This window comes from Leuciscus leuciscus (assembly GCF_965113295.1).
Source record: "Leuciscus leuciscus genome assembly, chromosome: 20".
NCBI lineage: Eukaryota > Metazoa > Chordata > Actinopteri > Cypriniformes > Leuciscidae > Leuciscus > Leuciscus leuciscus.
The window spans coordinates 36467834-36489514 of record NC_138744.1 but is presented as its reverse complement, the minus strand read 5'-3'; the positions used below and the strand labels follow the sequence as shown (position 1 = coordinate 36489514).

General features: G+C 36.0%; 1 protein-coding gene across 2 annotated transcripts; it reads left to right on the top strand.

The window, feature by feature from the left end:
- Positions 1 to 133: 133 nt before the first annotated feature.
- usf2l (upstream transcription factor 2, c-fos interacting-like) lies at positions 134 to 19824 on the top strand. Of its 2 annotated transcripts, XM_082150125.1 has the most exons (12): positions 134 to 377; positions 1282 to 1429; positions 1696 to 1754; positions 2071 to 2159; positions 6708 to 6797; positions 6958 to 7078; positions 8336 to 8423; positions 11404 to 11442; positions 17199 to 17257; positions 17479 to 17573; positions 17647 to 17775; positions 18779 to 19824. In XM_082150125.1, the coding sequence occupies exons 2-12, from the start codon at positions 1392 to 1394 to the stop codon at positions 18854 to 18856; spliced, it is 885 nt and encodes a 294-aa protein (XP_082006251.1). In that variant the 5' UTR covers positions 134 to 377; positions 1282 to 1391; the 3' UTR covers positions 18857 to 19824. The 2 variants fall into 2 exon arrangements, with proteins under 2 accessions (XP_082006251.1, XP_082006252.1); XM_082150126.1 differs by lacking the exon at positions 11404 to 11442.
- Positions 19825 to 21681: the final 1857 nt, after the last annotated feature.

Sequence of the window (21681 nt, the reverse complement as noted above, 5' to 3'; positions counted from 1 at the left end):
CAATCAAAAGCTGAGATGTGGCCAATCAGTAACTTTGGGTGTTCTTGCACTCGAGCTGAAACGGCCTTAAAATTGGTTCCTTTGTAAGTAGGTTAAAGGTCGTGTGACTGACTGTTGTTACTAAACGCAGCGCTGGCAGCATATCTAGACCCCACTCAATATTAAACGAAATTATTACAATAAGTGGTGAGAAAAACGCAACTTTCTAAGACTTAGAAACTGAATATATTGGCAAAATGATTCACTGAAGCGCTCGAAAGGAGGACATCTGGTGGTCATAATGAAAAGACTTCAGTCAAAATTAACCAGTGCCCTTATTTATTTTTTTATGTAAAACTAAGGGCTTGAATTTGTGTGTAATAATATTTAGATTATAGGTAAGTTTAATTTAACACAAATATAGATTTCTTAAAGTTGCTCCGAGTTTTGTTCATATATGTGTGTATACATTGGAAACATGGAACATTTGGAAACATGACTATTTTAATGTTTTTGAAAGAAGTCTCTTCAGCTCAACAAACCTGCATTTATTTGATCAGAAATATAGAAAAATTTAAATATATAGTAAATTTCCAGCATCATTATTCCAGTCTTCAGTGTCACACGATCCTTCAGAAATCATTCTAATATGATGATTTATTATCAATGTTGGAAACAGTTGTGCTGCTTAATATTTTTTTAATAATCTGTGATACTTTTTTTTTTAGGATTCTTTGATGAATAAAAAGCAAAAACAAAATAAAACAAAATAGCATTTATTTAGAACATACTATTCCAAAGTTTGGGGTCAGTCATTTTTTCCTTTCTTTTTTTGAAATAAATTAATACTTTTATTAAAGGATGTGTTAAATTGATAAAAAGGATAGTAAAAAATTATATTGTTAGAAAAGATTTCTGTTTTGAATAAATCCTGTTTTAACTTTTTTATTGATGAATCCTGAAAATTATTACAGGTTCCAAACAAATATTAAGCAGCACAATTGTTTCCAACATTGATAATAAATCAGAATATGATAATGATTTATGAAGGATCATGTGACACTGAAGACTGGCGTAAAGATGCTGAAAATTCAGCTTTGATCACAGGAATTAATTTATAATATATTCAGTTATTTTAAATTGTAATAATATTTTGCATTATTACAGTTTTTTCTGTATTTTTGATCAAATAAATATAAAATAAAACACAAAATAATAAAAAAAAACATATAGATATATGTATATTAAATGTTTACATTTCTATATGTATTTAAATATAATAATGTTATTTCCTCACTCCAGTTGGTGGCAGTACTGCTGCCATTAAGCCTCAGAAGAAGAAGCAGAATCTCACATGACTGGAGTGTTTGTTCCCGTGATCATGATCTGTGTGTGTGAGAGTCAGAGCACTGATGGATCAGCTGCAGCTCAACACACACTCTTCACACAGGTAATGCATCACACTGTCTGTACACAGCTCAGATTCTCACAGAGAGCTATCAGAGATACAGGAAGTCTGTGAAGACAATGACTGAAGAAAATATATTTTAATAATGCAATTTGACTGGAGATTGGAGATTCAACACTGTTCTGCTGGTCCTCAGAACTGTTTTGTATACATAGAGACCAACAACTTCTGAGAAGGGATTGTGATTGTAAAAAAAAAAAAAAAAAAAAAAGTTGATGAACTTGATATTGTACTTTCATGCGTCACAGGAACAAGTTTATCTGCAGTCACAATAATCAAGAAAAGAAGGTTGTACAAATAGCTGAAGGTATGTCTGTTATTAAGTTGTGTTGGTCACATGATGATGCTTTATTTGTTAGGGTTCTCTCTTTTCCTGATGTTCTTCTTAATTCCCAAGATATTTGCTTTAGTTCTGTGTAGTTGGCGAGTTTAGCACTATTTCAACAGTATGATGTGCTATCATTTATCTTGAACACTTTGTTTTATTTATTCTTTATTATACATGTTATATGCATTATATTTCATGTTAATCGAGAGACTTTTAGATTACTTATAAGTACTATTTATTATAAAATATAAACTCTAATTATTTTGATGCCGATGAACTTTATTAAATTCTGCAGGTGTGGCAGTCGCCGGTGATCCTCGTCCTTTAGCTCGTGTGGACGGAAACGTTCACTATCAGTTTCACACAGAAAATCCTGGAGGACAGGTGAGTGTGCTTTCAGTGCCAGCATAGATTACTCCTTTATTACAGTCAAGCTTTTTCAGAGGAGGATTAAACCAATGTCGATGCCATAGTTCATTTCTCTGCATGTTTTTTGTCATTTTTGTCTCTCTTAATGGGAACCTTATAAACTCGGCCAAGTATCTGTGTGGTTTTACCTCAAAATGCCTGAAAATTATATTTCAGAAATTAAGGATGAGTTTTTTGTTAAATTATTTGTTGCATTATTTTTAATGCAAAAAGAAAAAGGAAAAAAAGGGGGGGGGGGGGGTTATAAAATTTTATTATACATTATGGTAGTATTTAATTAATGCTTATTAAACAATATTAAAATTACTGAATAAAATACTGATCCCCCCCAACCACCACTGAGAATAATGAGAATTTAGGGTAAAAAATGTACATAAATGGCCATTGAAAATAGCTTTATTTTATATATTTTATTTTTCATTGCCAAGTACTGTCTGGTTTTACATCAAAATGCCCATAACGTATATATTTCAGAGAATGAAGGATGAATTATTTTTTCATTACTTTAATGCAAAAAAAGGAGGGATTTTATTAAAATGGTATAGTTATACATTATGGTAGTATTTAATTTATGCTGATTAAACAATATAAAAAATACTGAATAAAAAACATTAGTATTTTTTCCCCCTCTAATATAATGAGAACAACCACTGAGAATAATAGGAATAACAAAATTACAGTAATGAGAATTTAGGGGGAAAATGGACATAAATGGACATTGAAAATAGCTTTATTTTCTTTATGCATATCGTTTTCTTGAGTTTCACCTATTTGCACCGGCAGTCATGTGATTCTAATCTCTCACTGGGATTGGCACTGGGCCTGTGTCACATGTCAGTCAGAAGGCAGGTCACATGACAGATGATTGGAGGGGGGGCTGTTAAGGGGCATTTACAAATGTGTATTCTTTCAGTGAACAACTGTGTCGTTTTAGACCTTTAAATTAGATCATGCACAGTTCTCTGCATGGACTGGAGGGATGATTATTAAATGGATGAATGGAGAATTCAGCCAGGAGACGCTGGAAACTTTTCCATGAACACTTTATAGTTAATCATGACATTTTCCCTGCAATTTAGGTCGACAAAAAGCAGCAAACGTTTTGGATGTTGAGATGTTGCGATGCCTTAATCACATCATATCTGGCTGTACAATAAGCTAAAGTATCATTTAAAGCCCCCCTGTGATGTAAATCCAGCTTTTAATGTTGTTTATATGTCTAGGCTATATGGTGTTTTTAATACGCTTTAAGACACTTCATAAGTTGACACCATTGCTGAGCATTTTCTCCTTAAAACTGCAGTGAACCAAAGACAATCAGATCAACGTGTGATCGTCAACGAGTGGATCTCTGAGCTGAGTGAGTGAGTGGAGGCGGGGCTCATTTGCATATTCATAGAACCGTGTATACTAAATGAGGCAAGGGTGTACAAGGGAGTTACATTCAAGCTATCTTAAGGCATGAATAAAAAAATTTTCAAGGAAAAAACATTTAAAAATGTCATTTTGGTGATCAAAGGTGAGCTTTAAGGAATACAATTTTTGACTACAGGGGGACTTTTTTAAAGGGGTGGTATAATGCCCTTTTAATAAGATGTAAAATAAATCTATGATATCCCCAGAGTGTGTGTGTGTGAAGTTTTAACTCAAAATACCCTACAGATATTTTTATATAGCATGTTAAAAGTTGTAAAACTTTTTGAGGGTGAGTAAAAATGCACCGTTTTGTGTCTGTTCCTTTAAATGCAAATGAGCTGCTGCTCCCGGCACATGGGGCGGAGCTTCAAGAGCTTGCACTCACACACACATGCACTGAAAATTTAAAAAACTTTTAGCCTTTTATGTTCAAACCGGAGTCAGACAATGATGGAGAGACTCAAGAAGAAGTGACAACATGTAGAAGCAACAGGACATTTCTGAATGGTTAGTTGATGGATATATGTAACTTATGTGTAGTTATCTTCTAGTCATTGATTAGCATATTCTGTCATGATAATCTATAAATCGTGTTCCCGGGGGCGGGGTTTATGTAAATTTTAGGGTTGGTGATGTCACTAACCCGGGAGGAATGTGGTGTAGTCTCTACCAGCCGTTTGTTGTAGTCCTTAAAAAGCGATTTCTTTAAAAGCAAATATCTCCCTTTGCTTTGAACTTTGAGCGTTGTAACTTTGCAGATGTTGTTTATGATCAAACAGCAACATTACACACTAACTAAAGTTAGAAAAGTCAAATCATAATCAACCACCCCTTTAAACAACATTTGTCGTTTAAACGCTTGTTCCTTGTATTAGGGGCTGAATGTGATGGGTATTTCTTTACATTTCCTAAACGTAAAAAAAATATTAAACAAAAATAAGAGTGTTACCATTGCAACTAATTGAAAGTAATAAAAATAAAATGACTGAAACGCAAAAACTAATAATTAAAAAATTGAATAATTAAATAATTAACAATTAAAAGAAATTTGTTGCAAAAACTAATAAAAATGGCAAAATCACATAGCAAAATGATGGTACTGAAACTTTTGGATGTAGGGATGTTGTGACAACTTAATCTCATCACATCTTGCGGTACAATATCAGCGTAAGTATCATGGCCATCATTAAATGCTTGTTCGTATTTCTAAATCACACGAGGTCCCCGGATTGTACTAATCCAGTGTGAATAGGGCTATTGAAAACCTAAAAACATCTGGAAAATAAAACAAACGTCATGGAAACGGTGCTAAAAATACTCTATACATCCACAGAAAAAAGGCATATTAAGATCAATATTAGATAATACTCTAAAAAAATCTATATTATAATCAACCCTAGTAATGAAAGTCTCTGGCTGTGTCCGAAATCGTACATTTTCTACTTTCTGAGTGCTAAAAAAAGTACATTCTATATAGTATGAGTGTGTTTAGTATGAATGTAATCTTAACGTACTACATCCGCCATGTTGTCATTATCATGTGATCTACCAGCGTCAGTGTCACTTCACTGTCGTTCATAAATCCTCTCCTGTGGCCTCATGGGATAGTAAAGTGTCCATCGGATGCGCACTTCAGAATCTGCCGGAAGTAGTAGTTCATCCAGAGACTTTTTGCCTTCTCTCTTATGAGTTCAGACATACTTTTTTGTCACATACTGGGGTTTTTTTTGTCTACTATATATTAGGTAAGTATATGTGATTTCAGATGCAGCCTTGGTTTTTTGTCTTTAAATGCTATATTGTTTTTTGTCTTTAAATGCTATATTGTTTTTTGTCTTTAAATGCTATATTGTTTTTTGTCTTTAAATGCTATATTGTTAGCCTGGGAAAACCCAGACAACTTCCGGCAAATTTAGATTTGCTCTGCAAGTAGTCCGGCAAAGAGCTCATTCAAGCCCATTTCTAATCCCTCGAAATCGCGACACCAATCAGAAACGTTGGGGCGGGCTTTACACGATGACGATCGCTCTGATTGGTTTTAGGTCCATCCAGTTGTGCCCAGAGGCATTTGAGCGACATCCGTTGGTGACGCCCCTTTGGAAATGAGTTATTAATGAAGCTTTGCCAGACCATAACTCAGTTACTACTGAGAATGGTCTGGTTTTAACCAGGCTACTATATTGTTGTTTTTTGTCTTTAAATACTATATTGTTTTTTGTCTTTAAATACTATATTGTTTTTTTTATCATTTGAAACCAGGGTTATTATCATTAAAGCGGCAGTCCATAACTTTCGGCGCTCTAGCGAATAATAAACAGAACTTGCGTAAGAACATTGTAGCCGGAACTACTTCTCCTTGTTTATGTCTATGACGAGTCACGCACAAACCAGTCCGAATAGAAATAGTCTGAATATAAACACTTATTATAGGTGTTTTTCACCTACTATATACAGGGCTCGTACAATATGCTTAAAGTGCTTGAAGTTTAAATTGAAGTCCTGGAAAACCCTTGAAATCAGCCATATTTAAGAAAAGCTACTTGAAAAGCGCTTGAATTATTGAAAGACGATATATGTAAATTTAGAGTTTAATTTTATTGATAAAACAATCTTTTAACACAAAATTACTGCTGCAGCCCGTCTAATACAGATATAGAGCCATTTCACATGGCTATGAGCGTGATATTGCTCATATAAATATCAGAGCGTCATCTCACATTCCCTTTAAGAGCAGGCGCGCTTGTTCCATGGCGGATTGCTATTATAACGGCGGATTTGCCAGGAGCGGTTCACAGCCGAGGAGACCGACGTTCTCGTCAGGGCCGTAAAACACAGAGAAGTGACATTGGGGATGGAGAAACACACCCAAATTAATGCAATTAGGATGCAAAATAGGAATGATACATGCGTCACTGTACAAAGTCAATTGCGCTGGGTGCAAGATAGGGCCCATTGTTTGATAAGTGAGAAAACCAAGAAAGTAGTGCGTGAAAAGTCCGTGACAGTCCTGGAATTGAATTTTACAGTCTCTGTATGAACCCTGTATAGTAGGGAGGTGTTTGATTTGGGATTCTCTGTTGTTCTCAGGTGACATACCGAGTGATTCCTGTCTCAGATCAAATACTGGAGGGTAGAAGTGAAGTCGGAGAGCCGGCTAATACCACTGGATCCCTGCCGGTATGAAATCAACATGTTCGTACTTCATTACGGTTCAACATGAGTTTCATTCAACACACAGCAGAACATGACAACGTGTCAGAGCAGATAACGCATATTACACAAACTCAGCCATAACCAAATCACCAGATGTTAAAGTTTATGCATTGTTTTCTCACAGACAGTAATTCAAAACTCTTTCGGTAATGAAGGTGACAGAGAGGAGGCGCGATGTGTGTATTTCCCAGCATCGTCTGTGAGCGAGGGAACAGCAGCCGAACACACATTCACACAAACGACAGGTTTGAGATCTGCCGCCTCACACACGCACACAATCACAACACACTTCTATAGATTGAGCAGCTGATCGTTATACAGTCATTTCACTGCAGTTAGAGGATGTCTCAGAAAACATGGAAAGTGGATAATAATTATCAGGATGAAGAATTCTTCTACCAAGTAATGTAGTTGTTTAGTTTACTTTCAGAGTAAGGTGTGTGTGCTATTATCTGCATTTCACAACGACTTCGATCCTCAAGAGTCTAAAATATCCATGTGATGATGCCAGACTTATTTTTGTATACATTTGTATTCAGTTATGAATGAAAGATCCTTAATCTCATTATTTTATCTTTTTATCTGGAAAATATTTAATTTATCAATTTGATTTATTATCTTAAAGCAGCTGAATATTATTTATTTCATTTAGCCTACAGTACAACCAATTCCAAAGTTGTTGTTTTTTTCAGGATTATTTGAAAGTTCAACAAACAGCATTTATTTGAAATATAATATTTTATTGTAACATTATAAATGTTTTATAAAAGTGTCCTTGCTGAGTAAAAATAATGATTTTTTTTTATCGTTGTCTTACCTAACTCACACATTGTAATAGTAATGTATCACAGTTTACACAAAAATATTAAATATTTCAACATTGATAATAATCATAAATGTTTCTTGAGCATCAAATTCTCATATTAGAATGATTTGTGAAGGATCATGTGACACCGAAGACTGGAGTAATGATGCTGAAAATTCAGCTTTGATCACAGGAATAAATTACATTTTACGTTATATTCACATAGAAACTATGTAATGTAATAATATTTCACAATATTACTGTTTTGCTTGCACTGTTTTGATCAAACAAATGCAGCCTTGGTGAGCATAAGATCGTTATTTCACAAACATTAAAACAAATATTATTCCAATTATTTTTTGACTGCTAGTGTATATAAAAATAAATATTATTATTATCATCATCATCATCATTATTATATATGTGCATATATATATATATATATATATATATATATATATATATATATATATATATATATATAATTTTATAACATTTATAATACAATTATTTATTATGTATATATGTACAGTATATAAATAATATTGTAGTGATTCTGTCCATCCCTTTGGTTGTGAACTTACAGACTCTACATAATCATACAATAAATCTCTAATCAGAATAAACACGAGTTCTCTCGGTGGCAGTAAATGTGATGTGATTGTAGTGTTTACAACATCTGTCGTCTCTGGTTTAGGTCAGTTCTACGTGATGATGACTCCTTCAGATGCTCTGCTCTCTGCCTCTCAGCGGACTCTAGCTCCACGCACACACACTTACACTGTGTAAGTACAATAAAAATGGCACAAAACAGGTGTTATGTTTTTAGTAGGGCTGGGCAAAGATTAATCGTGATTAATCGCATCCAAAATAAAAGTTTGTGTTTACATAATATATGTGTGTGTGCTGTGTATAATTATTTTGTATATAAATACACACATATTCATGTATATAGTTAAGAAATATTTGCATGTGTATATATGTTTATACATAATTTATATTATATATATTATATATATATATATATATATATTATATATATATATATTTTATATATAAATAACACATTTTTCTTAAATATATACATGCATGTGTGTGTATTTATATATACAAAATAATTATGCACAGTACACACACATATATTATGTAAAAAAATAAAATAATTGTATGCGATTAATCGTTGCACAGTCCTGGTTTTTAAGCCTATTTTTAAGATCTGTATCTTAGTGTCACTTTACCACTGAAGATCATCCTTCAGTCTTGCATTTACAGCCTACTGACAGCAAGCCACAGGTGTTGTCCATTAAAGCATAACCCTTAAATTAGTATTGAATGACACACATTTTATAGGTCAAATAATACCCTGTCAGTAGGGGTTCGGTTCGATTACGATTATCATGTCATCGATTCAGTTCAATTCGATATCACGATGCACTGCATCCTCAATTTTCAGTTTTACTTCACATGTATACTAAATTCAGCTAAATTAATAAATGTAAATGTAAATGTATACAATTTTGTCAATACATACAAGCAGTCAGACTCTGCCAGGCGCTAACAGCTCGGGGTGAAAACGGCTGACGTGGTTTCTCAAGTTAGTGGTATTACCCCCTGAATATTTTATTTGTGCGTGACATGATTTACACACAGCGTGTGTCTTCTCCAGGTCGTGCTTACCAGGTTGTTCATAAAAGCCGAAATGTGCCTAGATGTGGGCTTTTAAAGTAGTTGGAGCCTTTTTAATTAATTCTCGACAAAGCACGTACGCAAAAAATTACGCCAGAAAAGCGGCAGTACGTTATAATGGGTTATGGTCCATTACTGTACCGATACCGAATCGTCCTCGTCTGCATCGCGATGCATCGTAGAAACGATTCATTTCGACACCACTACGTGTCAGGGGTCTGTCTTTTGAATTTGGGATGGGATTTACCCAGTGAGTGATTGTCTGCAGGCTCTGTGTCATACCTGTCAACCCTCCCGTTTTTCCCGGGATTCTCCCGTATTTTTCCTTGCTATCCCGCTATCATCCTGTTTAAATGTTTTCCCGTATTTCTCCCGTATTTTTTATCTTTCTATAATAAAAAATTAAAAATCCCACTGGGCGCAAACCAGTTAAGCAGAAATCCCGCCCAGCAGCTAATTTCATTGGTTAAAGCTACACTGTGTAGGATTTTCTCCCATCCAGCGGTGAAATTGTTTATGACTTCCAACTAAATATTACTTTCCAGCCCCTCCCATTCCGAGGGCGTTTTAACTCCTACGGTGGCCGTATTATTTCAAATCTGCCGGCAGTCGCGAGTAATCTCCCCCTCGCATTCGTCACGGTGCCACTGAGTTTAAAAACGCGAAGGGCGAAGCTTGAATTTCCAGGCATGTCCCTCTTAGGCCAATGTATTTTCAAGATGGAGGCGCAATATGGCTTCCGCCATTCGAGTGACTCGCTCGTATGTATTCTAAATGGCAGATTCTACGCTTACGAGAATACTTGATTAGTTGGTAGAAGTAATTACACATTAATGAGCATATATCATTTTGAAAGAACAAAGTGTTTTTTTGCTAAGAATCAACTTAAAAAAGTACACAGTGTAGCTTTAAGGTTACTTAACCCCGGTTACTTAAATGTCCGCTGAAGTAGTTTGGGGGGGAAAAATATCGGGCGAAGAAGAACAGCACACGAACATGAGAGAGATGGCATTGGAGACTATGTATGTAATGTATTATGTATGTAATACAGAGATTATGTATTTATTTATGTGAATATCTGCGCAGTTAATGTGTATTTAGCCTGCCCCCGTTCAGATCTCCCATATTTTGGTATCCAAATGTTGACAGGTATGCTCTGTGTTGCACGATTGCATGTTCCTTGCTCTCCATTTAACCTTGGGATCCCGCTCCATATGAAAACAGGGCTGTTTGTCACGATTCTGGTTTTTGACAGGATCATTGTGGTTTGTTGTGCTTCCTTCTGAAGGTGCTGTTTTTACTCTGCAGAAGCAGAAGTGTTGTGAAAACTGGCGATATGCTCACGCGTTTGTGCGGTTGCAACATTCTCATCCTCCAAAATAGGCTCAGTAGAAATATCCTGCTGAAGAATCACGCGTTTGTTTCAGTCATTCTTGTTTGATTATTTCCTTCTTTTGGACACGCACAGCTTTTGCAGCTCATGCGAAATCTGCAGCGTAATGAATTCCACAAGAGTCCTAATCTCTCTTTCTTCCATTAGAATTACAAATCCCTCGGGTTTATTTCCTGGGATAAAAGCCACTGTAGTTTGAGAGTGTGGGTTGCATGCAAAATTAAATGCTGATCACACAGATACACTGTTTATTTTTATTTTTATTATTTATATACTATTATAATATTTACTAATAAATTAGTTTTAGCTGTGTGCTTTTTCCCCCATTTTTATTAGTTTTCATCATAAAATTTCATGCAAAATGTCTCATGTATTTGAAGTGTGGTCAAATATTGTCAAAAATGATGGTTTGCTCTGTTGCACATCCCAGATTTAAGCAAATGTAGTATATTATTTAGATCTTCCAACAATTTTCCTATAGTATGCACAGTATAAATACTACATAAATTGTAGGTTGTATGCAATTCCAGTATACTTCTTGTAATATTTGTCTGTTTATGTGAATATTAGTCAGCAAAAGATCCATTCAAGCTGTTTCTGTAATGCTCCATCTTCCTTTAAGCTGAAATTACGCAATCAAAGTGTTTTTTTGAACTGTCTGAAATAAATTTGCCCCTTTTCTGCAGAGATGAACTCAACACACAACAGCATGAAGGTTTTGACTGGTGAGAAAAACCTTTACATCCCCTTAAGCCACAATAAACCCAAAACTGTCTCTTAAAGGTATAGCGTATAATTTCTATGCCACAAAATTAACACCTAATGTGAGTAAAAATTTAGTAAAATGCACTATATGGCCAAAAGTATTGTGACACACCTCTTGATTATTGAATTCAGGTGTTTCAATCACACCCATTGCCACAGGTGTATACATTATGAGTATTCTCTAGGCGTTGAGCGTACATTGTTTGTACAATCGTTATTGCAGTGCATTGTGGGATTGAATGAGTGCGCTCGGTAACGTCCACTATGGTTTTGATACCACTACAAATGTCTGTCTCCTGAAATAGTGCCCTATTTACGGGAACAGAGGGTGATTTCGGACACACACATGGTTGGATGAGTTTGGTCTGGAAGATTTCGTTCACATGATCATTTGATCAGAGATCTAAACCCCATCCAATACTTTTGGGATGAACTGGAACGGAGATTGCGAGCCTGGCGTTCTCGTCCAACATCAGTGTCTGTCCTCACACATGCTCTACTGGATGAATGGGCAAAAATTCCCACAGAAACACTCCAAAATCTTGTGGAAAGCCTTTTGAGAAGAGTGGAAGCTGTTATAGCTGCAAAAGGGGAAACAAATCCATATTAAAATCAATGTATACAATATTAACGTCTATGTATTTATAATGCGATGTCATTGCAGTCCCAGTTGGTGAAATGATCAGATGTACCAATACTTTTGTCCATATAGTGTATATAGAAATAAATAAGCATGCAAAAATAATTGCAAAAATAATAATGAAGTTTCAGACACTCAAGCATGCTTGTCTTCCAATGTTTTGCAGATAGTCCCATCTCAAATTGGTTGAGCCAATATGATTATGTCCAAAATACGTTGCAATTCCATTTGGTGCCACTGGTGGTGCAGAATTTACACACTTCACCTTTAAGTTGACCAGTGTCATGTTTCTTTAGTTTAACGTGTACATTCGTATACTGAGGTCACTTCTTCTGTATATAGTGCTAGATATAAAGAGATGCCCTGAAGAGTAAATAAAGCATCTTCACTTTTTGTTAGTTTGCATTCGAAAGCGCCTCACTTCCTCCATGGCGTTTTGCGAGTCGTGACTTCATTAAAGCGTATACCTGAGGGAAGATTACACTCGGAGAACAGTTGTGTCATTAGGCTAAAGTCGGGCTTCGGCAGCTGTTTCAGCACTGCAATTTATAACGTAATGAACACAGCCGATGCCGAGACTCCCTCGAGATCACACACTCACACACACACACACACACACACACACACACACACACACACACACACACACACACGAAGGGCAGAGAGACCTTACGGAGGGATCTGCCAATCCACACTAATACTAGCTGTAACCTTACAAAGCTGAGACTAAGCTTGTCATACTCAGGGCCGTCGTTAGGGTGATGAAACTGTGCTTTAGGGGTCCAGGAGAACAGGCCCCGCCTCCTCTAACTCACACTAGAGCTGCGTCCGAAATCGCATACTTCCCTACTATATAGGCTAGTAGACAAAAAACAGTATAGCCCCTTTCACATAGAGATTCTGGAAAATACATGTATTTGAATGTGTCCCGGGATTTGTCCCGGGATCGTTTGATTTTGGTTCATTGACACTGCCAGTGATTTTCTGGAATCAGTAGGCGCATTTCCATAACAAATTTTTCTAAATGTCGACAAAAAACTATCGCGAAATTATTTTTATAATTTTAATAGAAGTACTTCGATAAGTTTCAATAAGTTAAATCATTCCAAAAACCATGGCAACGGACGTTGGTAGGTTTATGGACTATATCCCAGCCACTGCACTGGCCATTATTATTAATCGAAGGAGATGTATGTGTGTGTTATCCAAGCATTAATGGTAAGGAACGACCCTTATTATACTTGTGAGCGGCACATATGAGGTGTTTCTCCCTCAGATCTGCTTCGAGGTCTTGATTGTGGCATTTATTTGAGGTTTAGAATCCATTATTCCTGTAATTCATTTGTCTTTTATGAATTTAATAAAGAGCTCTGTCTCGTATTCTGTCCAAACACACCGTCAGCTGACCTGTAAATGCGCAAAAACTGTTTCCATTGCAGTTTTGCGAAATATTTCTTTTTCGAATTGCCTGAAAAACCTCCTCATGCGAGCGTAAAAACTTTTTTGCGATAAATGGGAGTTTTTACGAAATTGACGTGTTGCCATTGGCCGTATTTTAAATTCGCAATTTCAATTTGCACAATTTGAAGGGTAATGGAAACGCGGCTAGTGAGTGCGTTCACACACATCCCATAAAGTTCCCGTAAAGACACGTGATGTCAGGATGTGTTGTAGAAAGGCCAGTCTAATCTTCCACTACGGCTCTTTCCATTAAGTTTACTAATGATCTGCGCTTTCGATCTCGAGAAACCACGCTCGAGCATTTTATTCCGGATTCGGTCGTACACTAACCATTATATGTGAATATGTGACAAAAGCAGCATGTCCAAATTCACAGTACTGATAAAAAGAGCAAAAAAGTACCTGGATGACCTTCTACTTCCAGCGAGATTCTGGTGTGCGTATGATACTATATAGAACATACTTTTTTAGCAGCCCTGAAGTAATTACTCAAATTCAAAGTACCTACTCAAGAGAGTATGCGATTTCGGACCATAGACTGTAAAAAAAGATGGACGACGCCCCTTCGCTCTCTTCCATTGGTGAGAACTGAAGCCGCCAGTGTCCCGATCAGGGGGGCAGGGTTTCATATTATTTTGAAGCTTCCCCGGGCGCCGCCATTGATTAGCGGACCATCACCTGCTGTTAGCATTCCATTGACTCCCATTCATTTTGGCGTCACTTTGACAGCGAATAACTTTACATCTGAGGCGTTTTAAGACTCCATTTGTCCATTGTTTATTTCTAAAGAAACACGAAAATGTATAAAAGGCTCCATTACCTTGTATCTTACGTTATGGCCCCGTAGAAGCAGTTTTTGTAAAAATAGGCTAACGATTGCGTCATAACCACGTGACTCTCTGTCGCACAGTAGAGAGATTACCGTATGGACAGGAGGAGAAGCTCGCGGGCAGTCGGGGGGACGTGGAGGCAAAATGACAAAGTAATTAATCAGAATACTTAGCAAAAGTTGCTCCTGCTCCTTGCTCATGGACACCTCCTACTCACACTCTCCGTCTCTGCAAGTTTCGGAAGGGAATGATTCAGATTTCTCTTGGCACAGCTACTAGAAGACAGACGGGTTGCTCACGTCACATCTACGTCGTCAAGCTCAGTTTGAGTCTGCGCAGTACGCTCGACCATCAGGAAGTGAGTGCTTCTAATTGACTTCACTTGTCTCCGTTGAATCCAATGGGGTCGCTGTGTCCAGTTTATATACGGTCTATGGTCCCGATATGGCACTGACATCTTGGGACTTGAGTCTGCGCAGTAGTGAGCAGGAAGTAAAGCCGCGAAATCAACGCTCCGCCCTCACTCTCGCAGAATGCACTCTCCCTGCACTTTTTTAAAGTGGCCTATGTCTGCTCTGTTCTGCTCCAATTTTGATGTCTGTTGATTGCAGTACGACAGTGGCTTGTTCAAATAAAGTAAATACAATCTCCTCAGTCCTCCGAAGATCCCGGAAAAAAGTCAGTTGGTGCTTCAGTGACTACTTCGCTCAGAGAACCTGTCAATCACAGCTGTCAATCATGACGTCACACCACCGTTTTTATAGCATCACGTAACTAACTAAAAACAAACTTATTTTAAAAACAGACACTTGAACTTAGCGTGATAAAGCGTAATAAAAACGACAGCAAATGAAAGAAACCACCTTTGGAAAAAAGATATTTGAAGTGTAAGTTGGTCTCACGTCCCGTTGAATAACACGGGGAGGCGGGGCTTATGACCTATACTAGGACCAGTCACCAGGGGGCGATCGAGACGCTTTGGCTTCACTTTTCAGGGCTTGTGCAGCACGCTTGTTTCGGACACAGCCTGGGACCCGTCCGGTGTGGTGAAGAGTCCCAGCTTAGGACCCAAGCAATCCGATTGGTTCAAAGCACGTTTTATGGGTAATCGCTTTAGTGCCTGGTTACAAATCAGATATTACTTTATTATATAAGTCGTTTGAACTACGTTATAACAACCATTAATGTCTTTTAACTTATATGTTTCATATACTTGTATATAAATGAAGCTATAGATTGTGAAATTAAACATTTCTCGGTCTTAGTGTTTTTTTGTTTTTTTTATAGCTTAGATAGTAGCTTAGCATACAGCTATCCGAAATGATTAGAGATAACGTTTTTTTCACCATCTACGATATTTTTCGATAAAAAACTTCGATAACAAATATGATACATGAATAATTCTGTTTAAGAATTAATTATGACATGACATGCTTGTAATAAAAAAATTAAAAAAACTTTAACAATTAACAGTGTCGCAAAACAGACCAAAACAGATGCAATTTCTTTCACTTTAACTATATAAATAATCAGGATGAAAATAAAAGATTATTACATGAATTAAAGTTTGATTGATTACATTAAGAATCGCGAGAACAGCTTTAGATCAGGCATGTTACTGGGGTCCTAAGCTGGGACTCGTCTCTTCACCACACCGGCCCGGGACACACTCACTAGTGGTTGACTACGGTATTTTTGCCAATATCAATATAATGAGTGTAGGGTGGCTGATGGGTTAATGTGAATACATACAGTCAAACCAAAAATTATTCAGACACCAGATATCATTTCTGATATTGTTTTACTAGTGTGTGCAGGACACTACAGTTCATTTATGTAAGTGGGGATAGAAAAATAAAATAAACTGTGACATATTATACCCAAAAATTCTTCATACAGTGACTGTATACCAGTAACATTTATAAACATTTGGGACCAACATTTATTCAGACTCTTTGACCTGAACATGTTTTGCTGAAGTGTTTTTTCTTTAATTGCAAATGCGACCTTTTTACACACAGACTGAACAAAATTAATCATTGCTTGGTGATTGTTTGAGCTAAACTGGTATTATCTAATTGTGTTGTAAAAAGCTGACGGATATTCAACATAATTCATTTGTGAGACAGTCTAACAGAAGGACGGACAAAACCAGTGACATATCAACTGAATTGATAACTCTGACTGAAATGAACTGAACTGAAATGAACACTTACTTTAAACAATACTAATTAAAATTTTGTGCAATTATTGCAAGGAAAAAAAACATGCATTGACCAGACTATCTGGCGCTTTTATTCATTTAAAGATTATACTTTTGTTAAATTAATTTTATTTATTATTATTATTATTATTATGTCCCAAAGCATATTTTAATAAAAGATTAACTAAATTTCAAATTACAGAAATGTGCATATTTTATTTATTTATTTATTTATTTATTGTGTGTTTCATTTCATTTACTTTTTATTTAATACATTTTTTTGTCTTTGTTTAGTGTTTGTTCTTAAATTATTTATGTATGTATTCATTTACTTATTTGCTTGCACACACACACACACACACACACACACACACACACACACACTTTATATATATACAGTATATGTATACATGTATGTATAAATAAATACAAATGATTATATATATATATACAGTACACATTATATATGTAATTTTCTTTAAGATAAGGTTGCAGATGTTAAGCCTTTTAAAACGCCTACATTGAGATACTAAAGTGAAGAAATATTTGAAATAATGCATATTGACCCCATTATTACTGTAGGAAAATGGACAGTCCGCGCACCCCTAGAGATGAGAGGAGAAGAGCACAACATAACGAAGGTCAGTGAATTCAGAGTCTTTACTCTGAATCAAAGCAACAGACCCTAGCTAACTAATACTGTTCCCATCCCAGAGATACTGGAAACGAGTCTCGTCAGGCATTGATGTACAGTAGATCTGCCTGCAGATGTCAGTAGAGCGTTGATAGACTGAACACATATTGCAATTTTAGACAGTATGGCCTAGATTTTGCCTCTGATCTTCTTGTTGTTGATTTGCAGTTGAAAGGCGGCGGCGAGACAAAATCAACAACTGGATTGTGACGCTCTCGAAAATGATCCCAGACTGTGGTATAGATGGTGCCAAGACTGCAGCGGTGAGTTGCATGATGACCTATTGACCTGTGATTTACAATAGATGCCTTGAAACTGTATCCTCATGTTCCTCAGAGTAAAGGTGGGATCCTGTCGAAGGCGTGTGATTACATTAGTGAGCTGAAGCAACATCAGCAGAGGCTTCAGGAGAGTTTGAGAAGAGCAGAGAGAGTACAGGTGGACAATGAGCTGCTCAGACAGCAGGTACGCCTTTAACATCATGCGTAGGGATCTTAGACTGTAATCACGTTACCTATTCTATAGTCTATACCCGTAAGCTTCCTCATGGGGACCAAAAAATGTCCCCACAAGGATTTGGGATATTGCAATGTTTGTTGGGACATTTTGTCCCCGTAACGTAGGCTATACCTGAATCACACACTCACAATTCTATTCTTAGTCTCTCCTTCATTGGAAAAACACATAGGTCACTAATTAGCCCAATCACATTCATTAACACATTACTGGGCTGAACATGTTAAACAGCACCAGAAGAGCGTGCTAAAACACATCTGTCCAATTAAACAGAGATGTAATATGTTATTCTATATTTTCTTTTCTTTTCTTTTTTGTACTTTATACTATTATATTTTATTTTATTTATTCTATTCTATTTTATCTTTTATTTTATCTTTTATTTTATTCAGTTTTACTGTATTATTATATTATCTTTTCCTTTATTCTGTTATATTCTATATTTTATTTTATTCTATTCTATTCTTTTTTCTTGTCTTTTATATTTATATTATATTCCATTTTAAAATATTTTTTCTTTTTTTTCTTTACTTTTCTTTTCTGTACTTTTATGCTATTCTATTTTATTTCATTTATTCTATTCTATTTTTTTATTTTTATTTTTTATTCTATTCTATTCTATTCTATTCTATTCCCTTCTCTATTATGTTATTGTATTCCATTTTATTTTTATTCTATTCTATTCTATTCTATTCTATTCTATTCTATTCTATTTTATTCTATTCTATTCTATTCTATTCTATTCTATTCTATTCTATTCTATTCTGGCACTAGCAATGCAAAGGTCACGGGTTTCAGTGAATGCATGAATTTGAAAAATAAAAGTACAGCTTACAATGTAAGTCGCTTTGGATAAAATTGCCTTGCAAATAAAATAAAAAGTATTACACAAAACATTTGCCTCTACATCTTCAGATTTAATAATCAACTTCTACGTTGTTGTTGGTTTCAGATAGAGGAGCTCAAGAGCGAGAACGGCCTTCTCCGAGCACAACTGGAGCATCACGGCATTGACATGTTCACACAATGAGCTTCAGGCATTCTGGGAAAGAGATCAGATGACAGAAGGCCTTCAGAGAATGACAGAGGACTGAAGTGGGCCGAATGAAACGTGTTGACTCAAGAGTCTCTCTCAGTGCTGTATGTCTGACACAGTGAAGCCAGGCTTGAGGTCAGAGGTCAAGAAGTTTTCAATAGCACCGACACCAGGACCCTATGATCCTGAAAGCATCTATTTATTCATCCTGACTAACTCCGGACTAAACAGTGGAATACAGTTTTTTTTTTTTTCAGAATTTTTCCTTTTGCTCATTTTCCAGCTTTGTTGCTTTAAATTTTGTCTTCATGCTTTTTCTTGAAGTATTAGTTGTTTGTTCAGTGCCTCATTTAATTTAAAATTCTCCCGGAGAAAAATCCTCCTCTTTGTGGGTTTCTGGAAGGTCGTTACGGGATGAATGAAGCCGTGAAGAAATGTCATTAGCGGTTCCCGTGAAATTTAGTGTTAAAATCGGAAACAAAAGCACCTGCACGTCCTTCTAAAAAAAAAGCAAGAAAATGAGCTCCGTCTGGGATTATTAGCTTCTTATCTCGGATCGCCTTTGGAAGACGGTTCGGAAAGCATCAACTAATCTAAGCAGCAAATGAGAAAATATTCAAAAAGCTATTAAGTTTGCTAAATGCTGGACATCTCAGGACTGAAAACATGTTTGTTCCTGAGTTTAATTCTATAACTTAATCTCCAAAAGACCTGATTAACATGATGGACGGCTACAAATAGCCACTTTGTTCTTAGTTTACAGATTTTTTGTGTGTCATATTTATATAAACTAGTCATTATTCACCCTTTAACCGTAGCTCAGATACGTGCAAATCTATGAACATTGATGTGATGCATTTAAAGGTTTCTTATTTGATTTAAAAAGCGACATTGAGGATTTTTAGAGAGTAAAGACTTTGGTTCTCCTGTAAATATGCTGTACAATAAATATTTTTACAGTGTTTTTATGGTTTTTGTCCTTTTTGGAGCTTGACAGACTGTGGTCATGAAGATTCTTCAGTTCCCCTTCTGTGTTTCATTAAAGGGGTGGTTGATTATGATTTGTCTTTTCTAGCTTTAGTTAGTGTGTAATGTTGCTGTTTGAGCATAAACAACATCTGCAAAGTTACAACGCTCAAAGTTCAAAGCAAAGGGAGATATTTGCTTTTAAAGAAATCGCTTTTTAAGGACTACAACAAACGGCTGGTAGAGACTACACCACATTCCTCCCGGGTTAGTGACATCACCAACCCTAAAATTTACATAAGCCCCGCCCCCTGAACACGATTTATAGATTATCAAGACAGAATATGCTAATCAATGACTAGAAGATAACTACACATAAGCTACATAAATTCATCAACTAACCATTCAGAAATGTCCTGTTGCTTCTACATGTTGTCACTTCTTCTTGAGTCTCTCCATCATTGTCTGACTTCAGTTTGTACATAAACATTGACATTTCCAGTGCATGTGTGTGTGAGGTAAAAGGACACGAGCTCTTGAAGCTCCGCCCCCTGTGCCGGGAGCAGCAGCTCATTTGCATTTAAAGGGACACACACAAAAACGGTGCATTTTTGCTCACTCTCAAAAAGTGACAATTTTAACATGCTATATAAGAATATCTGTAGGGAATTTTGACCTAAAACTTCACATACACACTCTGGGGACATCAGAGATTTATTTTACATCTTGTGAAAAGGGCATTATACCACCCCTTTAAAGAAATCACAACATTCGGGTTTGGAACGACAAGGGTGAGTAAAGATTCTATTCTGCTATTTTAAAGTCTCCTACAATAGATTTACATGCATCCGTGTTGAAAGGAGATGTATATCTTGTTAATATATTGAGTGTAGCATGTAAGAAGAGCATTACAAGGCATTGGTATAAGCCAGACACCTCCTTGCTTGGAGAATGGATTAAAGAAATATTTAATATGGAAGAAATGACTTTTATTTGGAGACTTAAAAAGGACTTATTTCTAAAATACCGGAAGAAATGGATTGAGTTCTGCAATGTAAACAATCAATGATTATATGTAAGACTTTGCTTGCCCCTGAACAGAATGCATACCCCCTGTTCTATTGTTTGCTTCTTTTTTCTTTTCTTTCATTCTTTCTTTTCCTCCCCCCTTAATGCTGAAAGCTTGAAAAATCTTCAATAAAAATACAGTAAAAAAAAAAAAAAAAAAAAAAGATTTACATGCATCCAAGGTCAAAAAACACTTGAATTTTCTCACAATAATCATTGCAGCATCAGCTCTTTCCTCCGTCTCTTAGGAGACTAACTTTATTTGTCATGCACTTTGATCTTTAAAACTTTGCAGAGCGTTTACATTCCCAAACAGCTGTATTACATGAAAGACAACATTTGCAAAAGCATTATAGGGGCACTTAACAGCGAATGGAGCAAAGATAAACAATATAACTAAAAATAACTCTTCTTTCCACCATATGACTGTGCATGTAATATTAGACTTCCAGTTCATTTTTGCAAGATAAATATCATAGGACGGTTACCAGATTGCTGCTTTATGATGATTATTTAGCAATAAATGTTGCTTTAAAAGGCACTTAACTGCAGTGATTACCCTAGTGGCCTTACAGTTGACCAAAAAATAAACAGTGAAAAGTAATTGCCGGAATTTTAATATTCTCGTATCTCGTAATCTGTCCTCAGAGAGGCAGAGAAACTATTCTGCGTCACTTTCACAGTCCCTTAATAAACTTTGTTTCAAAGTAATGGTCTGTGAAGGTCTCATAATTGACACTGGTATTAAGCATGTTTCACTGCAGCTAAGGTTATTTAAACATCTC